Here is a 20,902-nt window from a genome sequence, read left to right as displayed (position 1 = left end):
TATCCGCAATACTGCCGAGTTGCTATAAACGAAAAACATTGTATGGTAAGGAAGGGGTCGAAAAAGTCGTACGCTGGAACGGGCAGGACTGCGAGGGGAACCAAGGCCAGACCTCTATAGCGGGAGGCTACTATCGAGGACAGACTACGACACGCGTGAGGACTACCGACTACGAGCCAGGACTCCTGCCACTGCGCCCGGACCTCACTGTGGGATGCCCCGCTCGATAAGAGAGAAACGAGGCAAGTGAGAATCTTTCGAAGTGAAGTCTTAAGAGGAGTGCACGGGCCACAGTGCTTCACTAAGGAAGAAGCACTGCGAGGGTGGATCTTCATGCACATGTGGCAGCTCTTCGAAGGCCTACTAGCTTCACGCGTCAACGGCAAGCTCGCGATCCGGAGCGGCCATTATTGTTTGTTCAGCGCCAACTGCGCCACAAATAGAAGCAAAGTCTGATCTGCACATGTAATCTCTAACTCAGCGCAAGTCAATGCACATGATGCGATGCCATCCCGTACGTACTTGCATCCCCATCATATAATAATGGTTTCAACAAATATCTTCCCTTCTTTTTGAACTTAAGCTGCCGTTTGACTGGCAGGGTCGATTCTGCACCACCCAAGCTGATGCCTCCTGTGTCCGCAAACTTTCTATTACATACCGCTATCATCAGCAGCCAGGTTATTATCTTGGCATGTGGATACGGTTTTGTTGGCGCAGTTCTCTATTATGATCACCTCTCTCCGCCTGATCAAGTGGCCAACTTATGGGAGCATCATCCCCAAGAGTTGACGACAGTGATCACATTAATAGCAACTGTGCTTTCGGTCACTACAACTACGTGTGTATACCTTTTTACTCTCTCCAGCTTACCACTAATAGAGATGGATATTCCCTCAGTCTTTTCACGATCTCAATCAAGGAGGCATTGAGACATCGGATAACGCAGCCCATCTCTCTCGTTCAGCTAGGCGCCGGTGTTGCTTTGGCCAAGGGCTCCATCATATTGAGACATGAACACTTGCGACTAACCACTATGACGCTGTTCATCTTTGGTGTGCTGAGGCTTTTGACAGCTGGGTAACTCTGCATCATACTATTGCTGTGTCATCGTCTAATTTAAGTGCGTATTAGGTGGATAACTCTCCTGACACCAACCTACTTCCTATGGCCATTTCAGATGCAAGGATCCGAACTTGACATTACTGGTACCGCGTTTTCCAACTTGCTCTATGAAGAATTTCAAAAGGAGGGTGTCAATGCCAGTATGTATCTCCCCATTCCCAGTGTTTCGTCCGTTTCTTCTAAAACGAACAACCCAAGTCCAGGACAATTCTTTCGCGATTCTCGACGTCGGCGGAACGCTAAGCGGAGTCTCTGCTGCAGGCTATACCTTTGGTCTTCCTGGGATATTTAATTTCAATGGCGCAAAATATGACGTGTCTACTCGTAGGTTCAGATTCTCAGCTCACCTGAAGCTGTTTTGTGATGGTGTGTTGTGTACCTAGAGGGGATTGTGCCCACCATCGAGAGCTATTCCGGCTCGCATGGAATTCCGGGTCCCGATGGCACTCGTCTTGGGTTTACTGGTGGAAAGGTCACAGTCGACACAGTATCGCTGCCGGGAAAACACAGCGTGTCTATTCCTCAAGGATTCAGTAGGAACTATTCCATGTGGCAGCAGGGGTTAACAGCCAATGTCAGCTGTCAGCCCATTAGCTCGAGTCAAACGCAGTACGTTTGGGACACGAGCAACTCCTCCGTCATCTATTCCAACCCAGATAATTTGTACAACTCCATCACCGGTCTTCGCCTCTGGAATATAACTGCAAACTGCGGTGCCAGTGAGTTCCGACCGTATATATCTTGCCTCTGATTTACTGTCAGCTTCTAGGTATGCCCACGACGCAGGAATATGTGACCGTGGTGAATGCAAGTGGATATTCAGACCCGTTAGACAGTGGCTTTCTTCCTTGCCTCGTGTGCCCGGGGTCCTTCGGATCTGAATCAAAGTTATACAAGCTTCAGGTGAGCCATTGAACTATGCGTTTGTAGTCATTGACCGATTATTTTCCTATAGCGATTCTTACACAAGGATTTTACAAGTATAGGTTCCTGGACGCAAGTGTATGCGAAGTGATCCCACTGCTAACCACAGTCCGCGCCGATTATTCCAATGGCCTAATTTCTTCCGAGGTCGTTTCATCTACCCCCTTCCGATCAGAGAATGAACAGCTACTATCATTCCTTGCTGGAGCTAGTCGCGTTTCAGTGTACCTACTCGCAGGGGCTTCTGAGCAGTACGATCGGAGATACTCTGTACTCCATCTATTCCTCAACAACTAACACATCTATCAATGACAATACTGGAAATCAGACGCAGGTTTATACAGAGCTGGTGAGTTTCATGTCGCAAGGTCTTTTCCCACCTTAAGTTTACTATGCCTTTCTTAGGAGGAGTATTGGCGTGGCATTGTTGAATTTTCTGCTACGGTGAGGATTCTGATCCCTTGGGTTCAATCTTAATTGACTTAGCATCGCTTGGCAGTTCCTTCGCTCCGGGTTTATGGTTGTGGGTAGCTTCCCCGACGATATTGTCCCAAACAACCTTTCCTCTCTAGTCAATGGGACCATGTACATATCTACGATAGGTTGGACTCGGCGGTCGGCGACATATTTTATTTCTATCCTTCCCTTCACCGTCATCACCATCGTCATGTTTGCCTCCGCGTTGTATAGTTTCTTACAGGCTCGGAAAAGGAACAGCAGCTATAGGACCACCTTCGATCCGTCAAACCCCCTGCACCTCATTATGGCATCCGCCGAGGCAGGGAAGGCATCCACCGTGGCATCTGCTGTCGGCAGTCTGAGACTCCAAGGTTTCGACGACAACGGGATCACAGCCAACGAGCGTGTGAAGGTGCAGCTACAGGACGATGGTGTGGGGAAGAAGTTTGTGACAGTTGATTGAAAGAAGCTCGTATGATTTTAGAGCAGACGCTTGCTGTATTAGAGCTTCGATATTCATGACAGAGCCCGTATTCAGCTGTCGCAATCTATTCCCTGGAATGCGCCTTTCATGATTCGTGTAATCCTTTCAGATGCAGTTGTTACGTGCCGAGATCACATCCAAAGAGTAATTTGATATGTATATGTCGCGAATGTAGCTGCAATGATTGTCGATAGTTCTGAAGGACATCAGGTTTGAAAAGTTGATGATTATTATGATGTAAAAAGTACGGCTTGCTAGTCAATTATAAAGGTCTATCTTAGGGATAAGAAATAACGACGGACTCGATCCCGCCTAGATGATGATATCTATATGATCTATGGTATATGTTCCTCAGAAACAGTAAGCCACTCTCCATTCTATTTCATGTTGATGCGAGAGTCTTCAATGCTTCCTGGATCTTCGCCTCCTCCTGCGCCCATAATGGAATAGGGATCCTATATGTATCTCCAACCCGGGCATATGAGATATCGCCCACACGCCCGACAGGCTTGAACTTTGTGAGGTCGACGGCACCTCTGACTGTGAGCATGTCTTTGCGCACATGGAAGTACATGACGTGCGCGAGGATGAGCGTGCTGTTGTGTTCGCCTGTGACCGGGTGCGTGATGTCTATCGATTTGTAGAGCTGTTGAGAGGCGATGTTGTCAGCGAACGAGCGGGCTCGGCGTGGAATTAAATTACCTCGCATTCCATGCTAAAAGCGCTTTCCTTGACGCGCGAGGCTCTTATTTGCACCTGAACGCATCGTTGTTAGCGCATATATCATTTCATGAAGGTGCATGCGTACGCATTTCTCCTTCGTCAGACCGCTGAGAGTCCACTCGTCGACGTCGGAAGGAGCGTCTACGGCAGCAGCATTGGCATTTTCGATAAACGCCTCGCTGATGATGTTCACGGCGAATCCTTGGCCGTTCTTCAAGTTCCTGGTCGTGTCTTTTAGGTTGCCCGCAGCGTTGCGGTTGATTCCGAATGAGATGACAGGCGGATAGTCCGTGACCTATGGGAAGAGGTTAAACATTAAAGAAACGCGTTGTTTGTTGTATTACTAACTGTATTGAACCAACTGGTGACAGGTAAGCGTGCAGAACGTAATAGATCATGAAAGCGTGTCTTACCTGAACGATGCTAGGTTCTCTACGCCATCCTCGCTGATCGTAGATACAATTGTCATGGGGCGTGGTGCAATGCCTGAATTCAAGAGCTTCCTAATATTGCTGTGGATTGCGGTCACGATCGCGGCTGATAAACAGGTGGAGGAGTACGTACGACTTGTCCATTTCTGCTGTGTTATAGACTTTCCAGCCTGCAGATTCGCCTGCAAGCCAGTCTTTTCCGGCAGGAGTGGCGTCGAGTTTCTGGCCGTACGTCCAGGATGGATTGGGTGATTGGGTGATGGTGGAGTAGGAGGCGGTATCGAATGGAGGGATGTACATGGTTGGTGAATGAGCTGGATGAAGACAGCAAGACAGACCCTGTATTTATAGTTACATAGTCGTGAATATCGAGGCCAGTCTTCGCGCATGAGGCCTGAGGTCGAAGCGCTGAGAACGGATGATGATGACTGTTTGACTTACGAAACTATCATAAGGACGCAAGTTGTGGATCGGACTCGCAGATCATGGATGAACGCATAATGGTAAACAGGACCTTGTCGCGTCCGTGATCGGATCAGTGTCACCTACTGAGATTTACAAGTGGATCAACTATGCACCTATAATTCCCATCACCTAGGTGATAGACCGGTCGGCAGACTCGGCACCACCAACACGGTTAACTAGGTTCAGTACTCTGCTTGGGACAGTAAGCACGTGACAGCTCGGCAACATCTGCCGTATGTAAAGTCAGGCTGCGCCGTGCCCGACGACGTCGGACGAGGCTCCAGTCCGTTCTCACTCATTTCTCAACCATTTGAAAGGACCAACTGTCGATTAGATGCGGTGAGATACATTCCGGCAGCTGTGGAGACAAGAGTCGGATGCATGTATGCAGTTAGGCGCTGGAGGGTAGGTATACTGTCGAGGACGACGGTATGACGATAGAGTGCATTCTTATCATAACGGTGATGGAATTGAACAGCCTCCACGGTGTCCTGTGCGTCTATTAAAATAAGGCAGGCATCATAAAACGCACAATGCCGCCACCTCTGCAGAAAGATACCCTCTAGTCACTCCAAAGTCCAACTCGACCGCGCCCAACGCCATCAACCTCGGGTAAAATGTCGAAGCTCATGAAATCACTACACCCCTGCGAAAGTAAAGGTCGTGGAGATGGCATAAGGGCAGTCGCAATGTTCCCCGATAGACGACGGATGGTTACGGGATCGTGCTTCGTCTGTGGGACTCGAGGACAGGAGTTGTCTTGAAGAAAATGGAAAGGCATCACAGTGAGGTGTGGGGATTGGCAGTTACCAGTATCACGAGATGGCAAGCGGTGATTCTAACGGAGAGGTCATTGTCTGGCACGGAAAAACTGGCGAGTCACTCACCCAAATCATTAAAGCCCACTCCGATTGGATCTCCTCGCTTGATTTTTCTCCTAGTGGAATACACGTGCTGGCCACTGGTTCATGTAACGCTGTGAAACACCAAAACCTGTTTAATTTGAGCCATTGTTGACGCCGTCAAGACTCAGTACTTTGACTGCCAAGGGTGAGATTTCCGACTCATTTTTACAGATTTGACCTCACTATAGGGCTAGCTAAAGTGGCAACACCCTAATTTTACTGGCCAGCGATATTAATCGTGCAAGCGGCAGTGTAGACCGATCGATCAACACAACCTGTTACTATCTAAGGCGAAACAGTTGTCATCTACGGCAAAAAAGAAAGGGGCGACGAAATTCGCAAAAACGTATAAGACCCACACCATGTTAACGGTAGCACTCCCAAATACTCAGCCAACTTTAAGCTGTCGAAATTTTTGGACAACACACAGTGATTGTGCAACCCGCGTCACCTACTCTTGTTCCCAATGATCTCCAAATTCAACCTCAACTGCTTAGTCTTAGGCGACCACCCCAGGAACATATTCCCGGTCAGGATTAGATCGACGAAGATTGTTGGTAACTTGAAAGATTTGATCAAGGAAAAGAATAAGCATAAATTCGATGCTGCTGATGCTAAGGATCTCGAGCTATGGAAGGTGAGTGATCTGACAAAGTAATACCTACAACCAGATGCCGATGATCTGATAATTTGGAAGGTCGACCTACCTGTTGACGACACTTTGAAGCGTAATCTCAACGAGCTCCAATTAGATCACAAGAAATCATTATCGCCCGTGGATGGAATGCTCAAGGTTTTTGACAGTCCTCCGCAGGCTATGCACCTGCATATTCTTGTCCAGCCGCCACTACCTGCTGGTGAGTTGTCTGCAGATATCGCCTCTCTTTCATCCATACTGATTGCGGTGTGATCAAGGTGTTCCTCACCAGGCCGGCCACTTGTTGATCAACCTCAACTGCTTATTCTTAGGTGATCACCCCTGGAACATATTCCCGGTCAAGATTGCATCGACGGAGCTCGTTGGTGACCTGAAAGATTTGATCAAGGACAAGAATAAGGGTGAATTCGATGCTGTTGATGCTAAGGCTGTCGAGTTATGGAAGGTGAGTGATCTGATACAGCGATACCTACAATCAGATGCTGACGATCTAATAATTTGGAAGGTCGACCTACCTGTCGACGACACTTTCAAGCATAATCTCAAGATTTTCAACGAGCTCGAACGAAGTCACAAGAAATCATTATCACCTGTGGATGGAATGTTCGAGGTTTTTGACAGTCCTCCTCAACATAAGCACCTGCATATTATCGTTGTATGATCGGCTAATACAAAGTTACTGGTCCATGAACTCGAAAGTTCGGACTTGTCTCTAGTACCCTCATCACGATGCGCTCGCTACAAAACTTCAGTCTCTTCATTAAAGAGGCTATATTCATGGAGACATCTGAGACACAAATATTATGGTAAAAAAGGACTGCAGCCCTGGATGAGTCATGTTGGTGGATTTCAACTGGTCCGGAACAATAGGTGAAACCAGATACCCACTGAACGTATATCGAGAACGTCTCTAAAGACCTGATGCGGAAGATGCACAGTTCATCCTGGCCGAACATAATATTCAGATGTTGCACGCCATATTTCCAAAAGGCACCTTTGTTTGAGATTGAGTAACTAGTACGGTTGACTATGTGTATTAGGGCCGTAGAATACCGCTTTTCTGACCAAAGTTAATCCGAATGTGTGTTGAAAAATCGAGTGACTCAATAAGTTTACCTGCAATTAGCATATTCCAAGGGGAAAGGGACTCGGGGACTGGTGCGCAAGCACCGAAATAGCCCCGTGGCGGCAAAAGTTCAGGCCTATGTGCTTACTAATGCCTGCCCTTATGTCATTGTTTGGCTGCTTCGTCTTAGTGGTGTGGACCGGTCTATCACCTCTTATCAGTAGAGTTACGTGGGAGCACCTGATCCATTTGTAAGTTCTGACATATCTAGCACTGTAATGCGATCACGGACTCGACACGGTTCTATGCGTTCATCCATCATCTGCGAGCGCCCAGTCTATGTATCGTCCGATCGTCCTTATGAGATAGCATTGTAAGCCAAGCAGTCAGCATCATCCGTTATCAGCGCTTCCACCTCATATGCGTGAAGACTGGCCTCGATATTGGCGACCATGTAACTATAAATACAGGGTCAGTCTCGCTGTCTTCATCCAGCTAATCCACCAACAATGTACATCGCTCCATTCGATACCACCTCCTACTCCACCACCACCCAATCACCCAATCCATCCTGGACGTATGGCCAGAAAGTCGACGCCACTCCTGCTGGAAAAGACTGGCTTGCAGGCGAATCTGCAGGGTGGAAAGTCTACAGCACAGCGGAAATGGACAAGAGGTACGTACTCCTCCACCTATTTATCAGTCGCGATCGTGACCGTGATCGACAGCAATCTCAACAAGCTCTTGAATTCAGGCGTTCTACCACGTCCCATGTCACTCGTATCCACGATCAGCGAGGATGGCGTAGAGAACCTGGCACCCTTCAGGTAAGACACGCTTTCATGATCTATTGCGTTCTGCACGCTTACCTGTCACCAGTTGGTTCAATACAGTTAGTAATACAAGAAACAACGCGTCTCTCTGATGGTCTAATAACCTCTTTCCATAGGTCACGAACTACCCGCCTGTCATCTCATTCGCGATCAACCACAATGCTACAGGCAGCCTAAAAGACACGACCGCGAACCTGAAGAATGGCCAAGGATTCGCGGTGAACATCATCAGCGAGGCATTCGTCGAGAATGCAAATGCGAGTGGCGTAGACGCCTCTCCCGAGTTCGACGAGTGGGCTCTCAGCGGTCTGACAAAGGAGAAATGCGTACGCGTGCACCTTCATCATTCGATATATCGACTAACAATGACGCGTTTAGGTGCAAATCAGAGCCTCCCGCGTCAAGGAGAGCGCTTTTAGCATGGAATGCGAGGTAATTCCATTTTACGCCGAGCCTCCCCGCTCGCTCGCTGACAATGTCGGCTCCCAACAGCTCTACAAATCGATAGATATCACTCACCCAGTCACAGGCGAACACAACAGCACGCTCATCCTCGCGCACGTCAAGTACTTCCACGTGCGCAAAGACATGCTCACGAGCAGAGGTGCCGTCGACCTCACGAAGTTCAAGCCTGTCGCGCGTGTGGGCGACATCTCATATGCCCGAGTTGGAGATACATACAAGATCCCTGTTCCATCATGGGCGCAGGAGGAGGGGAAATTTCAGGAAGCATTGAAGACTCTCGCGTCACCATAAAATAGAACGAGGGCGGCTTACCATTTCTGGGGAACATATACCATAGATCATATAGATATCCGAGTCAGCATCCAGGCGGGATAGAGTCCGTCGCTATTTCTTATATCTAAGATAGACCTTCATAATTGGCAAGCCGTACTTTTTACATTATAATGATCATGAATTTTCGAACCGGCATCCTTTACAACCATTAGGATCAACCACAACCACTGAACCCGCGGACGCCGGGTAGTTACATGCGTCAAATGCCAAATTGCTCCTTGAATGCAATCTCATTATTGCATCCATTGCAAGATTATACAGCGCTCTGACTGGAATCAGCATGAATCGTTTATATAGGGCTCCCTTGCAGAGGTAGCGTGTTGTAATATATATCCAGTACCATCAATGAATGGGGAATAGGCATAATACCATGTGCTAGTACCAGTTCGTATATGATCAGTACTCAGGAAACACCAAGTACTGAACACATCTATAGCAACAAATTAAATAATTTACTCAACGTCCCTGGCCTCAGGATACAACTCATGCGCCACCTGATCTGCGATAGCCTCCTCATGGTCAAGAGGCCCGTGAGATTTCCGATGATCTTCACCCAGCCCCACCTCGATTTCTTTTTCCAGGATGCCGGTGACTTCAGGACGCGCCTGACCCTCTGACTCACCGGTAGCACTCATGCCGCCCGCTTGCAATTTGACCTCCTCTTTTTTCTCTTCGGGTGCTGCACTGGTCGGTTCAAATGTCACCGCGCTAATCTCCTTCTTATCCACATTGTTAACCGGCACATCTTGTGATACCCTCATCTGGCTCTTGATTTCCTTCTGTTCGTCCTTCGCAAATACATCCCGCCCGGGCTCCGGCACACCAATAGGGACGGCGGTGTTCTGCTCGTTTTCAGGCGGCACAACCCCATCTTGCCCGAGCTTGTCCTCGACCACAATAGCCGCGCGCCCGCCGGGCTCTCCGCCAATGGTTGCCATCGGTGTGGACCGGTTCAAAGTAGGAACAGTGACACCTGAATACTGAGAGTACTGTTCGGCGTTTAGCTAAAGTGCTCCTTGAATTACAAAAGACTCACATCTTCGAAAAACTCATTACTAACAAATGCTCGTCAAAACACAAACTCCTGATACAACATCCAAGACTCACCAGGCAAAGTCCCACGTCTTCACCCACTGTGCGTTGGAGCACTTCTGTTTTGTCCAGGGATTGCCATACGCCAAGGAACTAAACTTTGAGTACGTAATGACCGCTATAATCATGAGGACGGCAGCAACCTGTAAACGAATCTTTGGTCGTAGAGTCGATGTGGCGAGGTCGAAAACAGCGCAATTAAGCAAAATTGCAAAGTACAGTGCAGGAAAGTAGTGGTGAAGGAAGAGTTGACGGCCCATGAGGAAGAAGGGGAAGTAATGCATGCAGTACCCGACAAAGAGAAAACCGCAGAGGGAATCATACTTGACAACCTTGGCTAAAAACAGGTCACCCGGATCAGAATGACACGAAACCGAACTGCACTAATCCTCACTGTTGTCAAAATCACGGTATCCTCTCTTCGCGCGAAGTAGGAGGAAGCCTCTGACGATCATGTATGTGATGACTGAAGCTGTGCTCAACCACCAAACAAATGGATTACCGATTAGGTAGATCTGGCGATGATCCTTGACCCAGAAATTCTGGTATACAACTAATCAGATATGAATCACAATCACAGTCGTACAACTCACAATACCACGGCGAAGACTAGGCCAGGTCAAAGGTCTAGAGTCATACACGTGACGGTCGGTCAATCCAGCATTCGTTGTCCACATGACCTGCTGCAGCTCCCAGAATTTGGACAAGAATCCGGGAATCTTGTAATTGACCTTTGGAGCGTCAGCCGATACTATGAAAAGGTGGTTCTGAGAATACGCCCGATTACAAGATACAGAGACCTTACATTGTGGATGCTTTGTAGCAGTCTCGACGTACCATAGCGAGTTGTCCTTGACAGCGTTCTTGTTGCATGTGACCTCCTGCTGATCGAAGCCCCATTCAGGGAGTTTTACATTGTGCGAGAAGAGGTAGCAGCCTGTATTCAAGTGCCTGAGCTTGAAATGCGTTCTTAACGTCCTCAAGCGCTTGCCCGACTCCTTATCACTACTGTCGCCCTTTTCAATCTCAACAACCCAGTCATCGTTGATGTCGCCGATAAAGCCAGGCATGCCGTACGCTGAAACCTCGTTCTGGAAGTCGACATCTGAGATAGGCGGGCGGACTTCGTGCGAATGAAGCCCCCTGTCGGTCACGAGATGCCTTAGCTTGATGTGGGAGCCGTGGTCAATATACACAATAGGTTTGTGTTCGTAGTCGTACTGTTCATAATTATCGACTGTTGCGTTGAGTACTCGCCAGAGATTATTATCATCCCTATGCGGGTAGAGTGTGATTTGTTGCTCTGTCCAGCTATTCGATGAGAGATGAGATAAAACGAAGGCCATACGTACGTCCACTTCCTCCAGGGTAGTTGTGAGCATGGGAGTGCAGATAACCGCCTTGTGTGTTCAGATGTCGGATTGTGATATCTGAACCAAGGGCAACATCTATGATAACATGAAATGAGCAGATTCATGTGCACAGCCGCAATATACGGACCTGCATACGTGTCCTCCATCCCCCGCCCCAGTGTCTGCCTAAATTCTGAGCTCATAAACGCGTCACCCTCTCCTGAGCTTCCAAGAATAAGGAAATGCAGCTGGAACATGGTCATGTAGAAAAGGATGGGTATCAAGATGAGACAAACAGCCCGCGCGAAGAAATGCCTCGTCCACATCCTTGGACTGACACGAAGATCGCCCAAGAGAAGCCACAGTTGCAACACCGTGCACACACCAACGGTTGCAATTGTGAAAAGACCGACCCATTTGCAGGATACGACAGCGCCCAGGGACAACCCAGTCAAAGCAAGCCATGTCCACCACTGGTTGGTAAATGGCTCTTTCTTGTCTTCATTCGAAAACCCGACAAAAAAGAAGACGGTGAGGGCCGTGAAAAATACGAGGGGAGAATCTAGTAGGATATGGCGAGATTGTGTGACCAATCCGTTCTCGAATGTCAGAAATATTGATGCTAGTAGTGCAGTGGTTGCGCGACAATCAAGAGCTCGTAAAGTGAGATATGCGATTGGGATAGTTGCGACTCCGAACGTAGCGGGTACCATTCGCATGGCCACGTATGGTGCATTTTCAAATACCCTAGTCAATGCATGCTCAACAATAGAAAAATGCCGTTTGAGACATACTCACTTCCCAATCTCCTTGAAGTCAAAATCCCCGTTGAAACCAGATATGAAGGCCGCCGCAGTGATCAACAACTTTGCAAGTGGAGGGTGCACATCGACGAAATAGCGCGTTTTGATATAGCGCGCTGCAAATTTACCAAAGTGCACCTCGTCGAAACTGACGGATACGTCAGATGAGTAGAGTGAATATCTGGTACACTCACACCACACTATCCGGTTTCGATATTCGGAACATCCTAACGCCAATTGCAATCAGAAGGACAACTGCCAGCAGTTTCCATTCCCCAGATGTGATGGTGAGACCACCTGGTGAATGACTTCTTCGCCCAGGTCCATACCCCTTGGAAGCTGCTTCACGTCGTTCATCTGCGCTCAAGTGGTCTTGTCGTATTGGCGGATATTTATGAGACGAAGGAGCCACATGTGGAAGACCGGGTGGTGGAGTAGCTGGACGCCGCACTCTGACATTTGCGGCCATGGCATAAAGAACAAACACAAACAGAGATAATGTAAAGGGAGTACTAGACAGTGAATAATAGCTTTGGTAGCGAGTGACGCATTCAGGCAGTATTCACGGTTTGTACTTGTTGAATTTACAAGGCTTCAATAAACAGATGTAAACAATCTCGCAGCCTCCACGAAAATGCTTTTATGAACTAAACTATAGTGAAGTGAGTATGAGTAGGAATCAGCAAATATTGTGATTATTAATAATAGTAGGTAAGATATGTGATTAACTTATTCAGATTCCTCGTCCTCAGATTCCTCATCCTCGGATTGCTCGGGTTCAGATGCTTCCTCTTCGCTCTCTGACTCTTCGGAGTCCTCGCTTTCTTCTTGACGAGGAACAACAAGAACCGAAGTCCCTCCGTCTTTCGTGACACGAGCACGTGTCTTCATGATAATGTAACGTCTTCCAAATTGGCTCATCTTCAAGACAGTTGGGGTATCACCTTCAGGACCGGGAATATCTTCATACTGGGGGAACACGCCAAGCCCCGATGGCGCAAGAACAATCGCCTCACCAGTCTGGACGTTTGCGATACATTAGCAAAGCCTCCTGTTCAAACATCTGACGTACCTGGAGCTTAACAACCGTGTCAAATGCTGCATCTACAGACACGTCAGCAGAGATGTGCCGTGCGAGGTGGTCCCACCATGCCGGAGAAGAAAATCGATGCATAATAGCGACAGTACACAAGTCTAACAAGACAGGTGGCACCACAGTTGGCTCTGTGTTTTTGTATAAGCACTGCCCCCCGTCCGAACGAGAGCTGGAGTTACCTTGGGTAGAAATGATGACACGCATCCCTAAATGCCTCTGCTCTCTCGTGAGGGTCAGAATGGCCTTGGTTAGCCCTGAAACACCTCTGTTTGTGGACAAGTACTATAGTACGTTAGAACGGCACAACTTTAAAGAGATATCGAGCGAAATACCTTGTGGGCCTCATCGACAACAAGCACTTTTCCAGTTTGAACCTCAGCCCTCACGAATAGCCTCGTGACGATCTCGAACAAACCGCACGCAGAGCCTGTGTCAATGAATGGATCCGATAAATCAACAATGGTCAACTGTCCCGCAGCGAAACGACGCGGGGTCGATTTGGGAGCAAGAGCATTTGATCTGGGTCCACTGATATTGGCGTACGTCTTTGAACCAAAAGTGGTTGGCTGTGGACCATTGGACACCATGAACGAATTCAGGAGGGCTAAACGCTGCTCAAGACCGGCAACCTGCGCAGGGTTGAACGATTTTTTCTCTTCGTCAAGTCGGTCCATGAATCGTTTGTATGAGAATGACTCTCCCAAATCTCGGAGAATGCTCTGGCAAGAAGCGTTCAGACTACAACACACCCTGGATGGACTGTCATTTATGACTCACCAAAACGATCTGGATGTAGAGTGGCGCGGAATCTGACGACCCGACAGCCATCATAGATAGAAAAGCTTGTGCATCTAACTCTGTTTCATTGAATAATAAGGGAACCACTTCAACATTCTTTCCGAGAGGGGCGTAAACGCTCTTCATAGTATTGAGAGAAGACTTCGACACGAAGACTCGCACTTTCGGCGTTCTTACACCCTCCGTTGACGGAACACCGACCCATGCAGCCTCGCTCGGAAGAGAACCGACACCACCTTCCCCAAAGTGGAGGACGAGTCCTGCTAGAGACTGCTGCAGGGAACCTATTTCCTGGAGTTTTGGAATGAGCATGTTTTCGAGGAGGACCGAAACTGTATGTGATTTTCCCGAGCCTTGTACTCCGCACACTACAGCGGTGAATGGCGTATTCTGGAGAGCTCATGAGATACACAGGCGAAATGTTCGGAAAGACTCACCGTGTTGACATAGAGTCTAGGATCTACAGGGACGTAGGCACTTGATTTAGAACTTGGTACCGAACATGAATACTAGGGACACAGAAAGAGAGAAACAACCTACTATATTGACAATACTTGGCCCATCACTCCATATTGTGTGGAATGTTTCTTGTATCCAGCAGTGATATACGCTTCTCTTGTAATGAGAGGCGCGGTTTGTAGTTCGTGGTCCTTACTGAGGTCTGACGCGTCTACTGTCAAACTCCGGAGATGCTTCAACTCCACCTGCATCGATGAGAAGCAGAAAGCCGAGAGGTATAGGAAGAACAAACTTTGGCAGCTTTCACTTTGTCAAGGTCATAAATGGGCTCGTTGATTGCTTCCGTGGGCTCTACTTGAGGTTCAATGTTATCGTCCTTTGCCTGTCAAGATATTAGGTTGCATGAATTCTCAAGGTTCAACCTGTATATACCACAGGGGGCGCCTCAGTGTTGGCCGACTTCTCTGCTTTTGGTGAGAGGGTCGTTCCGGAGCTCAACCTATCAGTCCTCGAAGAAAGCTAAGAAATTTAAAGCATCAGTAAAAAATTAATTTTCACAATAGTGCAGTTCGTTACATTAGTCCTGAACGTAAACGGAACTGGTTTTGTCGATGTTGAAGTCTTGCGAATGGTTGAGGCCACACCAGATGCAAGCGGAGGTTGCTTGGAAGGCTGATGGACAGCAGGTTTCCGCGATGTTACCTTGCCTGCCTTGTTCTTGGTGACTGTTGCACTCGGAGGCGGGGCCGATCCAGAACGCCCGCCAGAAAACTGCAAGACCTGTTGGCGGAGCTACATTCAAATGAGTCTCAACCAGCACGCACCACGAACTAAAATCAAAACTGAGTGAGCAAGATAGAACTTTTGTGATAAAGCTATCAAAAAAATTACACTGACCATCGGACTAGCAAGCGTCGAAAAATCCTCAAGACAAAGAGGAAATTTTGGAACAGGGTCGAGGTTAGCCGAATGCAAAGACGCGTTTATATATATCGAATTAGGACACCGCGACCCGATCACGTGCTTATTAATTTCCTGAGGTTGGCCGAGAAGGGGAAAAATTGGTCATGGCAAGGGGGGGCTCGCCGCAGGCGAGCCGAAAAGATTCCAAGGGTTCGCAGGGGGTCCGACTTCCGAAGCCGGAAAACGATCCCAGGGGTCCTGCGTCCTATGAGAATGATCGTCCTCGGTTAACTCAGGGAGTCAGTTTCAACATTTCGACGGAGAGCAGCCATCGGCCCGGTCCTATTATTCTAAAGGCCATATCTCCAAGGCGAGAACTCTGAAATCGGTTTATCTTTTGTATTTGCGGTACATACTGACATATTGAATAGTTACATTGATAGCTTTACAAATGTCCCACAACATTTCGACGGAGAGCAGCCATCGGCCCAGTCCTATTATTCTAAAGGCCATATCTCCAAGGTGAGAACTCTGAAATCGGTTTATCTTTTGTATTTGCGGTACATACTGACATTGAATAGTTACATGATAGCTTTACAAATGCCGCTTACTCGCTACTCGCCAATTCAATCGTTTGGGTTCCATCTTGGCCTTGGCCTTCTCTGGCCTCTCGTACAAGTCCTCCGAGTCTGAATCTTCTTCCTCTTTGGGTTCCATCTCGGCCTTGGCCTTCTCTGGCCTCTCGTACAAGTCCTCCAAGTCTGAATCTTCTTGCAGCCTCTGATTCCTCAGTTGTTGGATCTCGACTTTAGCTGACTCCATGGCAGCAATGCGCATGGCCCTCACCACCTTCTGCGTGTCTTTGTAGCTACTCACATTTTTGTAGATGTCTTGAATAATGGTGGGCTGAAAGCCCGAGCGGGTCGCAAAGGAGTTGATCTGGTCGTCGAATCCGACTTGCACAAAGCGCACAATGTCTGCGGGATGAATCTGGATGTCTGGCCGAACTCTGACAGTGTCATAGCTGCTGGTGAACACATCAAGCACTTTCTCTGTGTTTGTATGTGTGCTAGTATGTGTGTTAGCTCTCCCTGCAGTAGACTTGCAGGAGGGAATATGGATGTGCAGGGCCATTGAGTATTGAACTACTGTGTAACTAGTAATTAGTATTTCCCTGAATTTACGTGATCGGTGTGCACTCCAATAATGATGTGGTGAATTTGGAATTTCAACCCACCAATCAGAAGTTCAAACAATATTCGTTCAACGGCAGTAGCTTGCGTGCAGAAAATATATGTATAGCAGGGATCACGTCAAGACGCTATAGCGTGGTAGTTGTCAAAGGTCAAAGAGGACTCAGAACCCCCTAAAACACGTCTGTGGCTCCACCTCTACCAGTACTACACATGTCAGAACTTGAGCCTAAAGTAGTCCTCAACCTCCTCAAAAACTTGGTGGCCGTCTCGCCTATTGATAAAAATGCCTTTGAGAAAAGCTGGACTGTAAACGTAAGTTTTTCTTTTGGCCGTCAGAGACGTCGTCATTGACTCGTCGAATGATGGATTAAACACAGGTTGAAAAACGAGTCAGCATATGGAAAGAGTCCCATAACCATAAGAACCACCCACGTCCAGAGTTTCAGTTGAGGTGGGAGGCCGAGGTCGTCGAATACGTGCAGTGCCTATGGGAGAAGAGTCGACCTCGAAAATTGAGCCTACACATAAGTTAGGCCTCAATATCCCATTGCTCGGGCCTCAATTCGTGCCCCCGTCTTACATACATATTCAAAAGCGCTCGGGACTCGGACATCAAGACATCGAGCCAGTAACACAGTACATCAAACCCTTCAATGTCATTCACCCATTCTACTACCCACAGCTTGCCACCTGTCCTCAATGCGGCTCTGACAAGGAGACCACCTGGGAAGGGTGGACAAGCACGGGGCCGCGCAAACTCCACGGTCTTATCTGCAAAGAGACAGCACTTGGCACCCAACTCCGATGCAATACATGCAAGGAATCAACAAAGATGAAGAAGGCAACCGACAAGAACATACCTGGAGATGTTGAAGATGTCCAAGCGCATCAACCAGCCAACTTGGAGGGCTACTGTTTTGCAATGACGAGCGCTGCATACTGGAGTTCATGGGAGCACTGGCAGATTCCTCGTGAGTTTCGTGCATTAGATGCCTGGAGCATCCACTCACCAAACGAACAGGCAACATCCCAATCTTTTTCTATCGCTGTGCCCTAATGCGTGATCTCTTCGATTTGCTGGTGGAGATGCGCCCGTCAACAACCTCTGCAGGGCTGGAAGAAAGAGTCAGATGTGAGTGCATGCAGTCTTTCTTTTTAGAAAGACACTCTTACCATATTCGGCGTGCCACAAAGAGCTCCACCTGTTGGAACACAAGCGGCGAATGCTTGAATACCTTGAAGTATTTCAGATACAGCCCACCTGCAATGCAAATAGCAGACTTACTGACTATTTCTCTGGTAGTAAGAGCGCTGTGAAGACACTCCAGGCATTCTCGAGCGCCAGCGACCCGCTTGCATATGCTGACAAATCGATTTCAGGTGAGATTATCACAGAAGTCTTCCTAGACTTCTGTGCACGCACAAGGCAAAAGGAGAGTGGAGCATACCTGAAGACTTTATCAGGTTAGTTTACAGAAAGACTCGCGTGACCAATGAACCTTTAATTCTCCAACCTGGCAGCCATATGCGGCTCACTTGACAACACGTTCAAAGCAGCAAGTAAGGCCACACTTACCGACAAGGATCGCCAGAAGTCTAGGGAGCTGAAAGGCGGGATATTGAGTGTTTTGAATGAGGACAATCAGATCATTTCATGGGTAAGTTTTGACAATGACTCACCTAAGCTTTTCACTGACATATTCATTCCATATGTAGTGCTTTTGCCAGACGCGCACGAACGCAGAGATAACTGAACTCCTTCAAGGTCTTAAGCACCGCCACGACATTCTAAACGTCCCCCAGCCAAAGATGATGGTCGCCGATAATTGCTGCCAAGTTCGAAATGCAGTGACCTCTGCAATGCTGGAGACGGATTCAAAACTCGATGTTTGGCACTTTAGTGCGAGGTGAATGCCATGCATCTACTTTTACTTAGTTTCTACTTACTCAATGTGCACTTGAAGATACATCGCTGTCATGCTCCAATCGAGCAAAAGTCCTTATCGAGGCACTGTCGCTGCTGACATCACAGGCGCCATTCTCAAGACACATGCCGAGAAAGGTCAGCCTGCGCAATACTGGGACCAAGCAGAGCAGGAATGGAGGCTTATGGTGGCATTCAGCAAATGGGCAGACAAAGGTGTTTGGTCAGCTGCAGCGCAGAAAGTAAGTTTCATTTTTCGCTAAGTACCACTGTAATCGATCGCTACTGACAATAATGACTCAGGTTCACCAAGAACAGTTGAAACATGTCCGCAAAGGGTGCCTTGAGCGCAGCATCCAAGGCATCAGAGCTGATGGGAGTCGCATTGAGGGATCCCACAAAGGGTGGAATTCCCTTCAGCGAGCACAGCCAAGCGGTGTGACGATGCTCACTGCCCTCAGCCATGATTTTGTCCTCCATCGCAATGTGCGAGTGGCTTTCAGCAGGCCCGAACTCATGCCATTCCTCAAGTTCGCCAACGGTTCACATCACCTCCGACTCTGTGACTACATAGCGAGGCTTCACAACACGCTCCAGCAAAAAACTACTGACTCTCAGCTGCAGCTTCTTCCTGAGCTTGGTGACATCAACTCAGGCGAGACTTTTGGGTTAGTTATGTCAGATCATGTAGCGACATTCGGTGGTCTTTTGATGAAGGAGAACATTGAGAAGGGCCTACTTGACTCCTTTGATTCGTCTGTTGACCCCACCACAGGTGAGGAAGTCGACCTTGCATTTCTTGCCAGTCGGAATGTCATCATCAACGAGTGGCAAATTGACCCCGCCCTTCTTACACTCCCAGCTGAAACTTCAAGACCAATGGTAAGTAACAACACTTCCATTCAACCCCCCCATATCTCATTTTTTTTGCGCAGAAACCTCCAGCACCAAAGAGAAAGGCTGTCTGCATCTCGTTGGACTCGGACGATGAAGGGGATGCCAGTGGCGGCACCATCAAAAAACTACGAACCTTAGCATTGCCCAGCACAGAAGTTCCTAGCATGGCCCCAGGTACTGGATGACTCGATGCGTACTTTCCTTCTGTGCAAGACCATCAATGGTGCAGCACACGAAAGCTTCCTCCCGAATTCTCGCAGGATCGCCCAGTGGTTGCCAGCACTGCTATCACACCCGACCAAGAGGTATGTCCCATCACACCTGACCAACGCTACACACACAAACTTCCTCCCAAATTCTCACAGGATTGCCAGGTGATTCCTGGGGCTACCACAGAGGTATGTCCCATCACACCTGACCAACATTACACACACAAACTTCCTCCCTAATTCTCACAGGATTGCCCCAGCGCTGGCATCAGCAACGCAATTACCCCCAGTGCTGGAGTCACCAGCGATCACCCAGTGATTCCTGGGGCTACTGCAGAGGTATGTGCAATCACACCCGACCAATGCTACACGCGAAAACTTCCTCCCGAATTCTTCACAGGATTGCCCAGTGCTTGGCAGCACTGGCATCAATAACTCGATGGCTATCACAGCAGGCCAGACACGGTCTCAGTGCCTGTTCTCCATTTCCACGGTGTAGAGACTCGCGCCTCTCAATGCGGAATATACGGCCCTATTACCCACATAATTCCCTACACGTTCCAGCTCTTATCCGAAGGATCAGTCATACGCGCTCTCACGCGCGCGCCCTACGTACGCGCCTCGTTCGCGCGCCTTACACGCACTCGCGCCTTTCGCGCGCGCTCGTGCGCCTCCCCTTAGGCCTTTGTACCCTTGTCCGTCCGTCCGTCCTATGTCCTCGCTGATTTACTGGTGCGTTATTCTTATCCCTTTCACTGAATTGATGTACCTTCGGTCCGATCTCCGCGCTTACATATAGAAAGTCTATCATAGGCTTTAGAATATATTTAGAGTTGATATGGTTACTCGGTTCGGTACCACGCTCGCAAGCGCGCCGCATAGCGTAATCTCCCTTCTTAAATAGAGGGAAAGTTCCTTTTAACTTACTTCCTTCCCTTCTCCCTTATCGGAGTATACTGCAAATTGTATAAGTGCACCTTAGTACTTGAAATCCGATTATACTTCACTATTCTACCATCGCTCGCGCATATGTTATACTTGAACACTCTCCCCCATCGCTCAAAAGCACGCTTCCGTATACGCGCGCGCCCCTCGCATCTTTCGCTCGCGCGCGCCCTTCGCGCGCCTTCGCATTTGCTTACTCGCGCCTTCACGCGCGTTATCTTCTCGCGCCTTCGCGTGCCTGTTACCACCCGTCTAGTTGGCGAAGACTCCCTCCATTACATTAAAGAGGAACTTCTCTCAGTAGCTGTCCTTTGGGTCGAGTCGTATTCTCGTATCCTGGTCTTACTGTAGAACCCC

General features: G+C 48.4%; 6 protein-coding genes across 6 annotated transcripts; 3 read left to right on the top strand and 3 right to left on the bottom strand.

Annotated features, from left to right (window-relative positions):
* Positions 1 to 626: 626 nt before the first annotated feature.
* F5147DRAFT_780401 (uncharacterized protein) lies at positions 627 to 2,971 on the top strand (the record flags this gene model as incomplete). Its single annotated transcript, XM_041442445.1, has 11 exons — positions 627 to 841; positions 901 to 1,080; positions 1,135 to 1,265; positions 1,324 to 1,449; positions 1,509 to 1,844; positions 1,895 to 2,028; positions 2,081 to 2,105; positions 2,159 to 2,319; positions 2,378 to 2,398; positions 2,455 to 2,493; positions 2,549 to 2,971. The coding sequence occupies 11 exons, from the start codon at positions 627 to 629 to the stop codon at positions 2,969 to 2,971; spliced, it is 1,791 nt and encodes a 596-aa protein (XP_041286163.1).
* A 403-nt stretch (positions 2,972 to 3,374) lies between these two features.
* F5147DRAFT_658229 (uncharacterized protein) lies at positions 3,375 to 4,446 on the bottom strand (the record flags this gene model as incomplete). The annotated part of the gene is made up of 6 exons (XM_041434404.1): positions 3,375 to 3,638; positions 3,695 to 3,748; positions 3,801 to 4,010; positions 4,064 to 4,076; positions 4,129 to 4,227; positions 4,280 to 4,446. 6 exons carry the CDS (start codon positions 4,444 to 4,446, stop codon positions 3,375 to 3,377), a joined length of 807 nt encoding a protein of 268 aa, XP_041286162.1.
* A 1,444-nt stretch (positions 4,447 to 5,890) lies between these two features.
* On the top strand, positions 5,891 to 7,130 carry F5147DRAFT_28683 (uncharacterized protein). Its single transcript, XM_041429041.1, has 4 exons — positions 5,891 to 6,153; positions 6,214 to 6,373; positions 6,432 to 6,619; positions 6,680 to 7,130. The coding sequence occupies exons 1-4, from the start codon at positions 5,983 to 5,985 to the stop codon at positions 6,833 to 6,835; spliced, it is 675 nt and encodes a 224-aa protein (XP_041286161.1). The 5' UTR covers positions 5,891 to 5,982; the 3' UTR covers positions 6,836 to 7,130.
* A 310-nt stretch (positions 7,131 to 7,440) lies between these two features.
* Positions 7,441 to 9,006, top strand: F5147DRAFT_28591 (uncharacterized protein). Its single transcript, XM_041429037.1, has 6 exons — positions 7,441 to 7,916; positions 7,969 to 8,067; positions 8,120 to 8,132; positions 8,190 to 8,399; positions 8,452 to 8,505; positions 8,566 to 9,006. Exons 1-6 carry the CDS (start codon positions 7,750 to 7,752, stop codon positions 8,827 to 8,829), a joined length of 807 nt encoding a protein of 268 aa, XP_041286160.1. The 5' UTR covers positions 7,441 to 7,749; the 3' UTR covers positions 8,830 to 9,006.
* Positions 9,007 to 9,159: 153 nt separating this feature from the next.
* F5147DRAFT_724998 (glycosyltransferase family 39 protein) lies at positions 9,160 to 12,661 on the bottom strand. The gene is made up of 10 exons (XM_041439095.1): positions 12,313 to 12,661; positions 12,114 to 12,266; positions 11,464 to 12,062; positions 11,316 to 11,411; positions 10,769 to 11,266; positions 10,557 to 10,714; positions 10,358 to 10,505; positions 9,979 to 10,300; positions 9,908 to 9,926; positions 9,160 to 9,860 (listed from the first exon to the last, which is right to left on the bottom strand). The coding sequence occupies exons 1-10, from the start codon at positions 12,585 to 12,587 to the stop codon at positions 9,324 to 9,326; spliced, it is 2,805 nt and encodes a 934-aa protein (XP_041286159.1). The 5' UTR covers positions 12,588 to 12,661; the 3' UTR covers positions 9,160 to 9,323.
* Positions 12,662 to 12,847: 186 nt separating this feature from the next.
* Positions 12,848 to 14,722, bottom strand: F5147DRAFT_748260 (uncharacterized protein; the record flags this gene model as incomplete). Its single annotated transcript, XM_041440046.1, has 7 exons — positions 12,848 to 13,138; positions 13,191 to 13,342; positions 13,394 to 13,496; positions 13,547 to 13,933; positions 13,992 to 14,402; positions 14,450 to 14,501; positions 14,553 to 14,722. 7 exons carry the CDS (start codon positions 14,720 to 14,722, stop codon positions 12,848 to 12,850), a joined length of 1,566 nt encoding a protein of 521 aa, XP_041286158.1.
* Positions 14,723 to 20,902: the final 6,180 nt, after the last annotated feature.

The sequence above is a fragment of the Suillus discolor genome, assembly GCF_016758755.1.
Source record: "Suillus discolor strain FC423 chromosome Unknown F5147scaffold_105, whole genome shotgun sequence".
NCBI classification, from domain to species: domain Eukaryota; kingdom Fungi; phylum Basidiomycota; class Agaricomycetes; order Boletales; family Suillaceae; genus Suillus; species Suillus discolor.
This window is presented reverse-complemented; position numbering and strand designations above follow the sequence as displayed.

Bases quoted from the DNA above. Each gene is read 5' to 3' on its own strand.
- F5147DRAFT_28683 (XM_041429041.1), top strand. From the start codon at position 5,983: ATGATCTCCAAATTCAACCTCAACTGCTTAGTCTTAGGCGACCACCCC. The intron at 6,154-6,213 runs GTGAGTGATCTG...ATAATTTGGAAG, and splicing joins AGGATCTCGAGCTATGGAAG to GTCGACCTACCTGTTGACGA. The intron at 6,620-6,679 runs GTGAGTGATCTG...ATAATTTGGAAG, and splicing joins AGGCTGTCGAGTTATGGAAG to GTCGACCTACCTGTCGACGA.
- F5147DRAFT_28591 (XM_041429037.1), top strand. From the start codon at position 7,750: ATGTACATCGCTCCATTCGATACCACCTCCTACTCCACCACCACCCAA. The intron at 7,917-7,968 runs GTACGTACTCCT...CGTGATCGACAG, and splicing joins ACAGCGGAAATGGACAAGAG to CAATCTCAACAAGCTCTTGA. The intron at 8,506-8,565 runs GTAATTCCATTT...GGCTCCCAACAG, and splicing joins CTTTTAGCATGGAATGCGAG to CTCTACAAATCGATAGATAT.
- F5147DRAFT_724998 (XM_041439095.1), bottom strand. From the start codon at position 12,587: ATGGCCGCAAATGTCAGAGTGCGGCGTCCAGCTACTCCACCACCCGGT. The intron at 12,267-12,312 runs GTGAGTGTACCA...CGTATCCGTCAG, and splicing joins TCGAAACCGGATAGTGTGGT to TTTCGACGAGGTGCACTTTG. The intron at 10,715-10,768 runs GTAAGGTCTCTG...ACCTTTTCATAG, and splicing joins TGCTACAAAGCATCCACAAT to TATCGGCTGACGCTCCAAAG.